The following is a 14598-nucleotide window of genomic DNA, read 5'->3' as shown; positions in this document are numbered from 1 at the left end:
ATTGTTTGCTGAATGATTGGAAAAAATATCTCATCAAGCTCAAGACTATTATTAAATACGTCTTAGAATCGCAATAAACCTAAGACCTTCAAAGAAAGACCAAAAGATAAGGTTAGACGACATAAGTCGGAGAGATGAAATTGGCTTCCATTGCCATTATCGAAAAGTGGAACAAAACGAAGTTTTAAAGTCGAATACTTGTGTAAGAGACCAGGTAATAGGTTACTTGCATTTGTTTCCTATTGGATGTTCAATGTTTCAACAATCAGTATTTGGAGAGATCTAAACACACAAATTTTTTGCAAATCTTATAAAAAACAGACTAAGTGAATAAAAATCCGCATTAAATTATTTTGTTTTTCATTATAATATTTTATTTTCGTTAGTTAACTAAGTTCATCGTTTAAATTCAAATTAATATGAAATCAAATAATAGTATAATATATTTTTCTTTTCTTTAATGTTTTACTTAAAAATTAATACAAATCCTCTAATCTATTATCAAGTTGTTGTGTATTTTGCTTTCATTTTTAGTTTGTTTTTGTTTATTTATAATTTATTCCTCTGTCCTCTTTCTTTATTTACAATCTATATTTCGTTTTATATATTTTCACATTATATAGTATTTAAAATATATAATTGTGTTGTTATATAAATTCTTCCATTCTTTTTAATTTAAGTAAAATCAATATTAAACAATGAAAATAAATTCAATAAATAGAAATCAGTTAAATGATTTATATATTAATTAAATAAATACAAAAATTAATTATTTTAATAAAATATTAAAATAAATATTATTTTCATTTCCGAAATAAAAGTAAATTTGTTTTGTATTTTTATTTTATATTGTTTAGTTTGATTAAACAAAAACTAAAAACCAAAATTTACCTAATCAATATTCGGTATTTGTTTTGTTTTATATTTTATTTTAATACTGCCAATTTATTATTTTTCTTTACTTTTCACTTCGTAAAAAAATGAAAACCAAATAACAAAAGCTCATTGTTTGTTTTCAATAAAAAATTAAGCCAACAAGCATTATAACGACGAAAGTTTTTGTGTTTACTTACAATCCAGTCTCAATTTTTGTTTTGTTTGTTTTTTTTTTATTTTTAAATGTAGATAACCGTCAAGAATAAACAATTTTTACAAAACACAAAAGTCTGGGGCAAAACAATAAGTTGAAATAAAGCTTATTTTTGAAAAAAAAAATTATAATTTTGTAAGTAACTTTAGAGTTTAATTTTCAAACTAGATAATACCGTTACAAAATTTTCGGAATTGGCTTTAGTCACAGTGTATTTAAAAGACCAAAATACATTTGTATCAACTTTGAAACACAAATGCTTTGATATTGCTACGTGTTCCTCAAAATTAGAATCCCCAAAATTCTGATGAATTTGGTGATACAAATTTTAATAATCCAAGAGACTTTAATACTACTTAAAAGCTGTAATAACTTAAGGATAGCCATTTTTAATAATGTATTGATATTTCATTTGTAAAACAATCAACCATGTCTATCAGAAAAATATGTGATGACGAAGAGAAGTCACGATCAAAATTCTCCGTTCAAAGAAGTTCTATAACAAAACCGAAAATGTTGAATTAAACCATATACAATTTTACATTTACTTGCTTTTCCTTGAAAAAAAAAAACAACTCGTAGAAACTTCCTTAGCCATTATGATAATAGCTATCTCCTGGGGAGGACTTACTTAATATTCATATTGTCAAAAAAAATGCTAAATAGATATGGAAGGTAAAAGATGCCTCTTGACGATGTCAAAAAATGTTCTTTAAATATGAATTACATGCAGTGAGAGAAACAATCGCCTGAATGTATGAATTTAAATTGTATGTTAATTATCCTACGTTAGGTTACTCTAACGTACAATTTCCTTTAGTAAAGCTGTCAAAATTTACCTTTCAATGGACAGGTTCAGACGACATAAGGGACTTGAAAGTAGGGCAAATTTATAGTATCCGATTTACCAGTTGACTGGAAAGTACGTCAAAGAAAATCTCTCTCATTCAACTGAAAACTGAGGCCTGATTATGAGGCTCGAGGCAAATTGTTTTTCGAGTTTGCCATTTTTCAATTATTGCTTTCGATTTCGCCTTCTTCGTTTTGAATTCGACCAATTAACGAATTCGAAGGCGAATTTGAAATGTCATAATGTTTGCTGGCGAGTTGCAAGAGGGTTTATTATTAATCACTGTTCGATTTCGTGGATAAAAATGTGAGTTAGCTTTATTTTAATTTTCTTATAAATTATCCAAAATCCACAATAAGATATAAAATTCATACAAGGAACGATAAAAACAAGCAAACAAATCGACATCAATTTTTGGCTCTCGTCGGGTTTATGGAGTTATTTTTCTTGCAACAAATTCATCCCATTTTTTAAATCTAATATTGTTTATTGGAGAAATCACCGCAAATTTAACAAATTCAATGAAAACAAAACAAAATTTGTGGAAAGCTGTCAAACCAAAGTGTCAAATCACTGGAATAGAGGAAGAAAAAGTCAAACCAAAAGTGTCAAATCACTGGAATATAGGAAGAACTATTTTCGCTTCGCCGCGAATTGGTTAATAAGGAAATACGACGCGAGTCGAATTTGAAACGTCGAATTGAAAACGATTTGCCGCGAAATTCATAATCAGGCCCCTGAGCTTTATTCCTCTATGAGTTATTTATTTTCTGGACAATGTTTTATTTAAAATTGGAAAAGAAATAACTAATAATCTTTTAAAATACAAATCGCGAAGGAGTTTTAGTTTGCGTGGGCAATGTTTGTTTGTTGTCTAGACAATAACGTTTTTGATAGTAGAGGTCGGTGAAGCAAAGTTCTGAGTTTTTTAATGTATGACAGTTGAAAAACTAACTATGTAGTTGCTTTGGTTCAAATGTACGTTCAAAAAATGCAGTTGACTGCAAATGAAGTCTCTTAGTTTGTCTGAACCTCACCAATATTGAAATACTAGATAGGGGACGGAACATATCGTAAAGAAACAGGGCCTAGTGACTTACAACTCTCAACCATTTCTCCGTGCGAGAAATGTCAGAAATGGAGGGAACCTACAGTTGGTGTGCCGAAACTGAACGGCTTATTTGAGAGAGCACTTTTCATGACAAGAATTACATTTGGAGAAACTGTCAATTCCTTGCAAAAGACAAAAACCGTGAAATAAATCAAATGCTTTAAAATTTAATAATAAAATAGTTTGATGACACAAGAGTTTTGTACATTTCGCTAATCTTTTGTGCTTTTTGTGCCATAAATAGATGTACTCTCAGGAGGAGACCAGTAAGGCTAAACAACTATGTTGAATATAATTAATCAAATCTGTCGTTATCAACTTTAATTCATGATCAGTATAAGGAACTAAAATTGATTTGTGCGTTTTTGGTTAACTCTGTATAATGAACTTTTACGCATGGTTCATGGTAATAGCCTTGATCTTGAAACAGAATTGATCTTATAAAGTGCCAGACCATGCGAAAGGCTTATTTATTTGTTTGTAGAAAAGTGAAGAAATTGGTAGACAATATCATTACTCCAAATATGGATAAATGATTCAAAGGCAAAAATAGTAATACCCTGCCTAAACTAAATCTTAAATGAACACAAGTTTGTGTTTAAAAAATAAAAAATACTGAATAAAATACTAATAAAATGTTGTCACTTTTGCCCCAGTCTTACGTGTTTGCTTAAAAGTTGTCTACATTTTGACTCGACACTTTTTTATTTTTAGAATTTTTTGTTTTATAGTTATGTTTGTTTTTAATTTTTTTTTTAATTTGTGATTTCCTTCTTAAGTGCAAATAACTGTGACAGTGTGAATGGAAAGCTCGTTTAAAAAAGCTTTTTGTATTAAATTAATTTTTATTGCTTGAAGGCTTTTTTGGAGGACTTGTTTTTCTTTTGTTTTATTTTTTATTTTATGCGTTTCATTTTTAGTTTTTTCTTTTATTTTGTTTTAAATTTGTATTTTAATGAAGCAAAAAGTCTTAAAAATTTGCACACAATATCCTATTTCTATATCTCAAATTAGAATTTTTATCACTGTCCTTAGAGACATTAAACTTCATCAAATTGTTTTCAAATTTACAAAAAAAACGTTGTTTTTTTAAATTCAAGCAACGATAGGCATTTATATATTAATTTGTAATTTTATTTTTTTTTTCTTATAAATTTAATTCCAATAAAATGTTTATTTTTAAATTCAATTTTATATCTTATTTATATTATTTACAATTATGTTTCTCCATTTCTCTTATTTACAATAAAATTAGTGCATTTCTTTTTCTTTGTTCAAAACATTATAATAATATTTTTGTTTAACTCAACAACTAATGGCAAAAAATATATAGTAAATGTATAATAAATTTGTTAAATACGAGATTGCTAAAAACGCAACACTTTGTTAGATTTTTTGTTTAATAAACATAAGCTGTCTTTATTTTGCTATAGATGTGCATCGAATTGATAGTTTGATTAATTTGATTGCTTTAAAATTATCAGATCTATGATAGCTTTGGGGCTCCTTCCAGATGTGAATCGAATTAGTTTTTTATAATTTTTCAAAAGTGTATATTCAAATGATTCGATATGCATTCACTTATAAAATCAGCGCAACCATCCAGGGATTAGTAAAGTTTTGGAACATTGCAAAATAGATTTAAATTCGATTCACATTGATAGCAAAATAAAGTTGTTCTTATTTTCATCTTTTATTTTTGTTTAGTAAGAAAACGAATGTGTGTTTAATGTTGAAGTTAACAACAAATAGGATTTTACGCTTGACTGAGATTTAGTTAAATATTTGTTTTCATTTCTCTATTGGAACATAACAAATGCTAGATTATATAAAAATGTATATTCTCTGTGTAGTAGTTATTTAATAATTTTAACAGAAATAGTAACAAATTAGTAGCATTAAACAGCCTCCGTGCATCGAACTTGGCTGATATGGTGAGGAAAATAAGCAACATTATTTAGTATAATAAAAATTATAAGAAACAAAATTAAACAAAAAACTTTTCTCTAAGCTAAAAGTTATTGTAATATTTAAGCATTATTTTGTTTGTTCTTCTTTGTTTTCCAAAAAAGACAAACAATAATATAAACTCCGTGTTTTGTTTGTTTTGTAATAATAATTATAATGTGTGTATATAACTAGCCTCAAAGTTCTACAGTTTTAATTTTATGCTTTGTTTTGGTTTTTTGTTTACAATTTACAAAAACCAAAACCAAAATTATTATTTAATTAAATTAAAACTGTAGACTTTAATCAGGACGATAAATGGGTGTTTTCGGTATAAATTCGATTTGAATAACATATTCCATCATCGAATTGGAATCACATTGTTGCTTATTCAGTCGCCAGTGTAGACCAAGTTTATGATATAAATGACTATTTTCCCATTCAAGTAATTTATCCAGCATTATTTGCGTCTAAAAGGAAATAACATACAAATAATTATTTGTGGATGTTTTTTTTTATAAAATATTAAAATTACACAAACTTAAAAAAAACATACCCTTTTACTTAGGCATATAACGGGCCAAAGAGAGCAACCCAACGTGCAACAACAACAAACGCAACCGCAGAAAAGCCATTTAACGTTGACCGGAAGGGTTTTCTTTAAAATGCCATTTATACGACTAATGGTCGCTTTGAATTCTTCGGGTGCCACGCGAGAAACCAGCCCCGTTGGAAATTCCGAGTTGAAACGATTACTGAGACCAAATCTAAAATTACAAAAAAAAGAAAGAAGAGATAAGAAATAAACATTATACAATGTAACAGATTAGCACACCCCAGGAGAAATTAAGGAAGATTTATTTTATATAACTTTATTCTTCCACTATTTTTACACTTTTGATTTTGTTTCAAGACAACGCCAGATCAAATAACTCTAATTTAAATTGTTCAATGTCGAAATCAAGCATTAATACGAGCGGTTGGATTTTTTTTTATAATTAGATCACACTCAAGGGGATATTTCTATTATGCAGACACAGAGTTTGAGCATTAGGAAAGGTAGAGAGGGTTTTAAAGGAGATATCGGTGCCCATTGTTTTTGAATTCCTGAATATTGCATGGACTGCGAAACACAGGGTGTTATAAGGCATTCCACATTCGCGTAGTACGGCTAAAGAATGAAACTGTGTAATTGTAAGTACGGCCGAAGTTGGGCTCGAGGTTATACTGTTGAGCATTCCTAGAATCGCGAGTATTACGGTGGAACTGTTTAAGGGGAGGAATGCAGCTAGCTATTTTTATCAAGATTTGTAGTCTTAATAATACAACCTCTATTTATGGATAATGGAAAGGAAGATATAAAGCGTTTTGACTTACAATACAAAACAGCATTGGGTTTTCGAAGCATTAAATTCTACTTGATTTTTTATTGCCCACTTTACGTTTAAGTCGGAATTTATTTAGCTTATCATATTTTGTCGATACAGTTCCACATCGGAAGAAGAGGGATGTGAGTTTCAAAACGAATATAAAAAGTTAAGAGTACTATCGGCAGCGAAATAATTTAATACAATAGAATTTGCAGACAGTTGATCATTACTAAAAAGGTTTTAGACAAGGTGATGCGCTGTCATGCGATTTTTTTAACATCGTATTTGAAAGAATAGTGCAGAGATCACACGTCAACACTAGAGACACTATCTTTCAAAAGTCTGTCCACTTACTAGCATATGCTGATGACATTGACATAATCGGAAGAACTCAGCGTGATGTCAAGTGGGCTTTTGTGAGTATTGAAGCAGAGGCGGCAAAAATGGGTTTAACAGTTAATGAGGGCAAAACAAAGTACATGCTGTCATCAAGAAAGGACCTACAACACCGACGTCTTTGTCAAAACGTCACCTCTACAGAAGTAACTTTGAGGTAGTCAAGGACTTCGTTTACCTAGGCTCTGCTTTAAACGCAGAAAACAACACCAGCGCTGAGATCAAAAGCAGAATAACTCTTGCTAACCGCTGTTTCTTTGGGCTAAGAAAGCAATTGAGTGGTAAAGTCCTCTCTCGAGGGACCAAAGTGTCGATATATAAGAAACTTATAATCCCCGTCCTGCCATACTGTGCAGAAGCAGAAGATGAAAACACCTTGGGTCAGTTCGAGAGAAAAGTTCTTCGTGTGATCTACGGTCCCGTATGCATCGAAGAGGATTGGAGGAGAAGATGGAACGACGAGCTGTACAGGCTGTACAGCGACGTAGACTTAGCAAGAAGGGTAAAAGTCCAACGACTAAGATATCTGGGTCACGTAAAGCGCATGGAAACCAATGCTCCTGCCCGGAAAGTCTTTGAATCCACACATCCGCAGGACATCGCAGTAGAGGAAGACCACTGGACAGGTGGAGCGCGCAAGTGGAAAGTGACCTCACCCCGCTTGGAGCGCGAAACTGCAGACATCTAGCTGGGGATTGACCTAGATGGTAAAGGTTGTTGGGTGGGGCCCTAGTTCACACAGGACTGTAGCGCTACCCAATACAAATATGAAAGAGTTCCGGAGACAAAACAGAGCCCTGAGGCATACCAGCATTTATTTTAAGGACTTCAGGCATAGGACCATACAATACTATGTGCTTGTATTGCACAACTAAATAGGTAATTTCAAATCAAATGGAGGAGTGTTTCATCCAAACCGAAGGCACACATTTTCAACCTAAACCCTATGAAATGCTTTTAAAATGTTCAGTGCAATAATCTTACTTTGGTACTTTACTGATATTAAGATATGTTCAAATGTTCGGTAAGATGTACAATGAGATCACCAATGGACCTAAGGCCGTAATGCCGGTCATTAAGAAGATTTCGATCTTCGAGATATTTCTATAGCTGATAATTAACCGCCGTTTTCATGACCTTGGGGAGATGGGCCGTAAGTGCAATCGGTCGATAATAATAAGGTGAGGAGGATTAACCTTTTTTGGGAATGGACTCTACAAATGCTGTTTTCTATTACTATGCGCACTCTTCTTCTTTTGCTCTGGAACAAAATATAATATATAAGACAGATTTTTTATAACTGTTTTATTTCCGTTTGTACGTACGAATAACAGTTTTTATTCAGTTTCAATTTCTCTTGAACTAAAGGGTGTTCCAACTATAACGCACGATGTTATTTGTGAAGTTTTTTAGCCAAACTCTTTTTGACAATTCTTTGTTTCAGTCTTTGACAAATTTAATCGTGTAGGCTTATACAATTGAGATGGGAGTTAGGAATTCACAAAGAGTGACTGTTTGGAATGGTTTATCTTCGCTATATTTCTACCTAAACAAGGTTGACCAAATTACTACCGGAAATGGTGTTTGCTATGAAGAGATTAAAGATTAGTAGAGCATTCCACATTTGCGTAGTGCGGCTAAAGAAAGAATCTCGGTAATTAAAATACGTCCGAAATTGGTCTCAAATGTAAACTGATGGGCATTCCTAGCAGTACGGGTATTAAGGTTGAATTGTTTAAGGGGAGGAATGCAACTGGCAATTTCTTTAGAGCATTGTTTATAACAATAACGACCTTGCAGCGGTGTTCAAGAGAAGCTAATATCTCGATGATAGAACGATCTCTTCTATCCAGAAGACTCAAGTACTTTATTGGGGCTCCAGCCCAAATATAAGAATTATACTAGAGTTAAGGACGAATAACAGCTTTGTAAATTATAGTCAGATCAGACGGGGTAAAAAACTTCTTGCATCGTCGCAGAAAACCTAAACACTTAGGAGCATTTTGGACGATGTCAAATATGTGATCACTCCACAACAAGTGGTTTGTGATGCACATACCTAGGATTGATAGTTGTTCAATCTCCTCGAAGGAAGTACCACCCATGGATAGTGGCATTGGGGGAGGGTGGCGCTTTTGTGACAGTTGACAGCATTGAGTTTTTGAAGCACTAAATTCTACACGGTTTTAGAATCCCCATTGAACAATACTGTGAAGATCAGAATTTAATGAGCTTATCATACGCTGCCGTTCGTAGTCCACATCCGAAGAACAAGAATGAGGATCTAAAAACTAAAGCAGAGGGTACTATAATCAGCGAAACAATGTAGTGGGCTAAAAGTTTCAGTCAAAATATCATTTATAAAAGTAAGCGTCGGATACAAAATGGAGCCCTGAGGCACACCAGCGTTTATTTTGTGGACATCAGATTTGAACCCGTTCAATACTACCTGAATTGAACAGTCCGTAGGTAATTTCTAACCCAACAAAGAAGAGATTCATCAATACCAACAGCACGTATTTTCGATAAAAGAGCTTGATGCCAAATTCTATCAAATGCCTTTGAAATATCGAGTGCAATAATCTTACTTTTTCAAAACGATGTAAAGACTTGTTCCACTGTTTGGTGAGATAAACCATGAGATTACCAGTGGACCTTCTATTCTTGAAAAGAATGAACGTACGTGCAATTGGACGATAATCAGAAGGAGAGGGGGATTCGCCTGTTTTAGGGACAGGCTCGACAAATGCAATTTTCCATCCAATCGGTAAGAGACCAGTAGAATAGGACAGATGGAAAAGCTTACGCAGTGGTTTTGCCAGCGTCGAAGAACACCTCTTCAGAACAATAACAGGGATACTTTCCGGGCCAGCGGGTTTGTGAATGTCAAGATCTTTTAGTACACTAGCAACTGTACGAGTGCGAAAGAAGAATAGTTTACGCTTTCAAGTACAGGAGGAGTCATGTCACTTATTGGCATCGTCAAATTAACAGCAAACTGTGCTACAAGCAAATTGGCTTTATCAATCGAGCTTACAAAAGTAGTGTATTTAAACGAGCGTAGGAACTGAAGATGATGAAGTGTTGCGCACATTTTTTACATTTTTTGAGGGCGAAATTCAATGGCTGGTTATCTTGCTTTATGACGGCGAAAATTATCCGCCACGATGATCAAGCGATTTCACAATGGTTGGACTTCTATCTTTGGTAAAAATTAAAAGATAAGTTTACATCATTAAGCTATGAACAATTCAAGAACTAAGGGATGAGATATTTCTGCACGTTATAGAAATTGAACCTTAATTATGCGTTAGCATAAAGTAGCATAATTAAGATTCACTAAAGCTTTAGCTAAAATTTATACCTATAACCTTGCGGTTTCTTTCCGAATGTTAAAAAATGCTCCAAAGACTAAAGAAGATTTAAGCCTTTTTTTCATAAACTATATTGGAATGAATTTTAGGTTACTTAAAAAGTATGGCGCAAAATTGTATAGAACCTATTATTAAGGTTTTAACAACTTACTAGTTAGCAATTGGCTAAATATTTTGTAATTTACTAAGGGGCTCCAAAATGTTAAACCTTTGCTAACTAGTAAATTGCTAGTTGAAACCAAACATGTCTAAAAAGTGTCTTTTCGTGAAAATAAACAAAGCAAATACGCTTAAACGGAGCTATTGATTTGAACTCTCAACTGTAGACTGCACCATTCCTTCCACTGCTCTTATAAGATTAAATGTATGTACATATGAGTCATATGGATTCAGCAAATTACTAAAATTTGAAATAAATATTTCGTGATTTTAATTTTAGAAAATTGTTCAGAGAGATAGTAAGACTTGTAAATTGCTAAAATTAATTTAACAATTAACCAAATTGTTAAAAAATGTTAACCTTATGTTTCGAAGATCAGTGTCTCAGTGTCTTTTAAAAGTAACATTACATAATATATTCAATATACAATCTTAAGACACTGCATTTGACACCATGATAAATTCCGCAAATTAAATACTTATCGTGACAAATTGGAGTCCTGGGCCCATTTTCACACATCAAATTTTGTTAATCCGTAATAGTAAACTAGGTTAATTTACTTACAGATGTTTTTAGGGTAAATATATTATTCACGCTTCTGCAACTCAGCCTGTAATTCGACATATAAGCAAACACGGCTTTGACTTAAGATTCGTAAGCCATAAGACTTACTTGACTAGTTATCTACAAGCTATTGCACAAGTCAATAATGTGTTTTTCATCTTCTTCCTTTTGTAGTTTTAAATGATGAAAACATTTTAAAATCCGCATGAAATATATTTTATCATAGTCTACGTAAACTGTACATCTTATCATTATGAAGATAAAATTGTGTTTCTCTTGAGGCTTGTTAAATTTATTCGCTACCATCTTTCTAAATAAAAACAAAACAATTAGGTTAAGTTCCTATCAAAACTTATTGGAAACGTATAATCAAACTAAACAATACCCAAGGTCTCCGACTCCCAATAGTAGGGGACTATCAATACAAACTATACCTATAGGCACTAGGTAGCCTTGCAAAATATCCTTTTGCTCTCTCAAAAAACCTCGCATCTTGTCATCGAACATAACGTGTCAATTGGATGTAATTTCACTTAGTAGGAACATAGGTTAGGTAGGTATCTAGCAAGTAGAAGGTAACTCAATATCGATTCAAAACTCTTTGTTTGCACAAAGTTTTTTTTTATTTTCAATTGGGAGAAGTGTGTTGCAATTTTACAAGAAAATATGTAAGTTAAAGCAAAGAGAAAAAATATATATTGAGGGTTTGGATAGGGGAGTCCCTCTGTGTGTTACTATAACCTTCGAAAAAATAATTGAACACTGTAAAAATCAAACAAAAAAAAAAAACAAAAAAAAACGTGGATTGTAGTGAAGTAGTGAGTCCAAGTTCGTTTTAATTTTAAAACTATGTGTAATCAACCTTGATGCTTGAAATAGGGAACACAACAAAGGTCAAAACTTTTAATCTGTAAAAACATTAAGCAACAAAATACCGTTGCAAATATTTCAAATACAAATAGTAGTATGTACTTACACTGTCATATTTCCTGCTCCCCGAATAACGATGGGATCCGGCACAGGTGCAACTGTTTGATCCTCATAATACTCTTCCAGCTGTTCGTCCTCGTAAATTGCATCGAAATCAGCCATTTCATTCAAGTCAATAGTCATTCACTCAATAGAATCCTCCTAGACTTTTCTGTTCCTCCAACGGTTTGGATATTTGCTCTTGGTTGGCAACACGTTTATTTGTTAAAATTTATTTGATATCTTTTATTTAAAACAATAAAAACTCAAATTTCCACTTTTTTTCGTTTGTTACACCACACAACGGAGGAGGAATGAGAGGGAAGTAAAGAAGACTATGCGGACAGCTTTCACGTTTGCATTTTGCACCACAAAGCAATAAGCAACCACAGAACTACAACGATACGATACACAAATGATGACGAAGGGACGAGGAAGACGACGACGACGACGACAACAACGACAGCGATAGCGATGGCGATGGCTTTGCGGTCCGTTTAATGCTTCAGTTGCAAAAAGAGAAACTTGGGTTAATCACGAGAAGGAAGTCAAATAGACGAACAAACTAAAAATTATAAAATTCATAACAAATTTATTTATTTTCCAATGAAAGAAAACAGCCGAGTGTTCTTCTGGCTTTTTATAGTTTTTCTCGGTGAATTGTTTAATCCCTGAGGAATGGAGAGACGAACAGGGAGACGGAAACGGACCACGAGCGCGAGCGGAAAATCATAAATGCAGCAGCAGCAACACGGTATGGCAGCGGCAAGGCAAAAGGCAAGTGGGAGTCGGTGCGGTCGCGGAGTCTTGGGGGAGTCAACTCTCAGCCCACCAGTTTCGATTCAATCAAAATTAAAATCAACACAAGAACACACTACCGCTGCTGAAACTGGACAAAACAGAAACAGCTAACAACATGCAATCCAAATCGAAACAATAAAACAAAATATGAAAACAAAATTTCGATGTTTTGGAAATAAATTTCCCTTCTTCGTCTCCTGCTTCTTAAAAATAAAAGAAAACGTCAAAAAGAAAATTATGTTTTTTTTTCTCTTGTGCTTTTGGTTTCTTTTTTTATTTTGTATTTATTTTTCTCTTTTAATTCTTTTTCTTTTCAACGAAGAAAGATTTTATAATAATCCGACGATGAGTTTTCCATATTTTATTTTTTTGATTTTGTTTCACGGTTTTAGGTTTGATGCAAATTATTTGGGGAATAGTTAACTTTAGAGTCTGAATTTTGTTATTGGGAGATAATTTATTATTATTTTTGTTTGTTGGGAAGTAAAAGGTTTATTTTATTGTTGGGAAATAAATTGCAACAGACGAGAAAAACACTTGAAAAGAAAACTAGGCTACGATATTTTTTTTGTTCTATTTTATTTTGACAAAGGAGATTGTTCGTATTGTGGTTTCTGAATGTTGGTAGAAATGGAAAGGAATAGTACAGTGGGTAATGAGGTTTTGTTTTAAATAAATTGCATCAATTATTCCGTATGTCATGGAAAAACAATTACAGAAGAGTTGGTCGTGGTTAATTAAAATGTAAAAATGGACATTTAGCTGCCTTCGCAACATAGTCATCAGATAGAATAGGCGAAAATGGTTTGTTATTTGTAGTTTCAGTCATACAAACAATTGCAATAATATATTCAAATACTAGCTGACACGTCCGGGTTGACAAATTTTGAAATCGTGAAAAAACGGATATTTTTAATATGTAAATATTACAACAAATCAAGCTATTTGAAAAAAATTATTTCTAACGAAAACTTCGATAGAGGTATCCTCTTCATTTATTTCTTAAATTAAAAAATGTTTCTTCCTTGCTTTATTTAAATGTATTGTAAGGATAGTAAACAATATTGTTAAATTTTCCTTCATATGCCGAGACACATTAGTCAGCAGGTTTCTCTAGGGTTTTCCTGTAGCATTTGATGATAGAAGCTTTTCCACAGTTTCGTCTTGATAGCATCTGTGGTAGTTGACTGATAATTTAACCTACCAATGGTAGCCTACTGGTCTGTGAGACTGGGTGTGCGAAAAATTTCGAATACATTTCCTCTCCGTTATTGTTTTTTGTTGAACTTGAATTTGTGTATAGTAATACAACAGCTACTGTTGATTTAATATCATTGTTTTATCGTCAAGGAGCAAAAATATTCAAAAAAAAAAAACACGAAACATTAGTAATACATTTCGAACAATCTTCTGTTGAAGAAACCGGGTCCGTGAGACCTGTGTCACCATTGACCAAAGTCACCAATGGTGGGTTAATGAGCAGCAAAGTACCAACCCATTCGTAATCCTGAATCCTTAAAGCTCGTTCTTGATTATACCATGCTTCTGTCGCACTGAGCACGGACAAAGTTTATGAGCTCAAGCAGCATTATTTCTTATGCTTTCTTTGAATTCAGTGTTGCACCATCTTCATATTTGATTTCCCAAAGGTCTTTAAGTTTGATATGTCGAGCTATCGCTTACAGGAATCCCAATTTCGACGACTTTTAAGTTAGTCGATAAAAGGCAACACTTTCTGTTGCATCACGAATATCTTTGGATATTTCAACGGAGGTTTAGAATTTTCAAGATAGTTCCTAGCGAGGTCTTGAAATTTAAGGGGATATCTGAGGATTCGAAGAGAGGTTGGGATATTTTTTGAAATATCAGGGGGAGGTTGTGAAATATCAAAGGAGATCCTTAAATATCAAAGACGGATCTGTATTTCGAAGGCAGGTAAGGAGATTTCAAGGGAGGTCCTGAAGTT

General features: G+C 32.8%; 1 protein-coding gene across 1 annotated transcript; it reads right to left on the bottom strand.

Annotated features, from left to right (window-relative positions):
• Positions 1-3639: 3639 nt before the first annotated feature.
• LOC129943522 (cysteine-rich hydrophobic domain-containing protein 2) lies at positions 3640-13213 on the bottom strand. Its single transcript, XM_056053032.1, has 3 exons — positions 11839-13213; positions 5555-5765; positions 3640-5468 (listed from the first exon to the last, which is right to left on the bottom strand). The coding sequence occupies exons 1-3, from the start codon at positions 11973-11975 to the stop codon at positions 5301-5303; spliced, it is 516 nt and encodes a 171-aa protein (XP_055909007.1). The 5' UTR covers positions 11976-13213; the 3' UTR covers positions 3640-5300.
• Positions 13214-14598: the final 1385 nt, after the last annotated feature.

This window comes from Eupeodes corollae, chromosome 1 (genome assembly GCF_945859685.1).
Source record: "Eupeodes corollae chromosome 1, idEupCoro1.1, whole genome shotgun sequence".
NCBI lineage: Eukaryota > Metazoa > Arthropoda > Insecta > Diptera > Syrphidae > Eupeodes > Eupeodes corollae.
The sequence above is the reverse complement of the archived record's forward strand: the minus strand, read 5'-3'. Positions and strand labels throughout refer to the sequence as shown.

Excerpts from the sequence above, each read along its gene's own strand:
- LOC129943522 (XM_056053032.1), bottom strand. The coding sequence starts at position 11,975 with ATGACTATTGACTTGAATGAAATGGCTGATTTCGATGCAATTTACGAG. Across the intron at positions 5,766-11,838 it reads GGAGCAGGAAATATGACAGT|ATTTGGTCTCAGTAATCGTT; the intron begins GTAAGTACATAC and ends TTGTAATTTTAG. Across the intron at positions 5,469-5,554 it reads TTATATGCCTAAGTAAAAGG|ACGCAAATAATGCTGGATAA; the intron begins GTATGTTTTTTT and ends ATTTCCTTTTAG.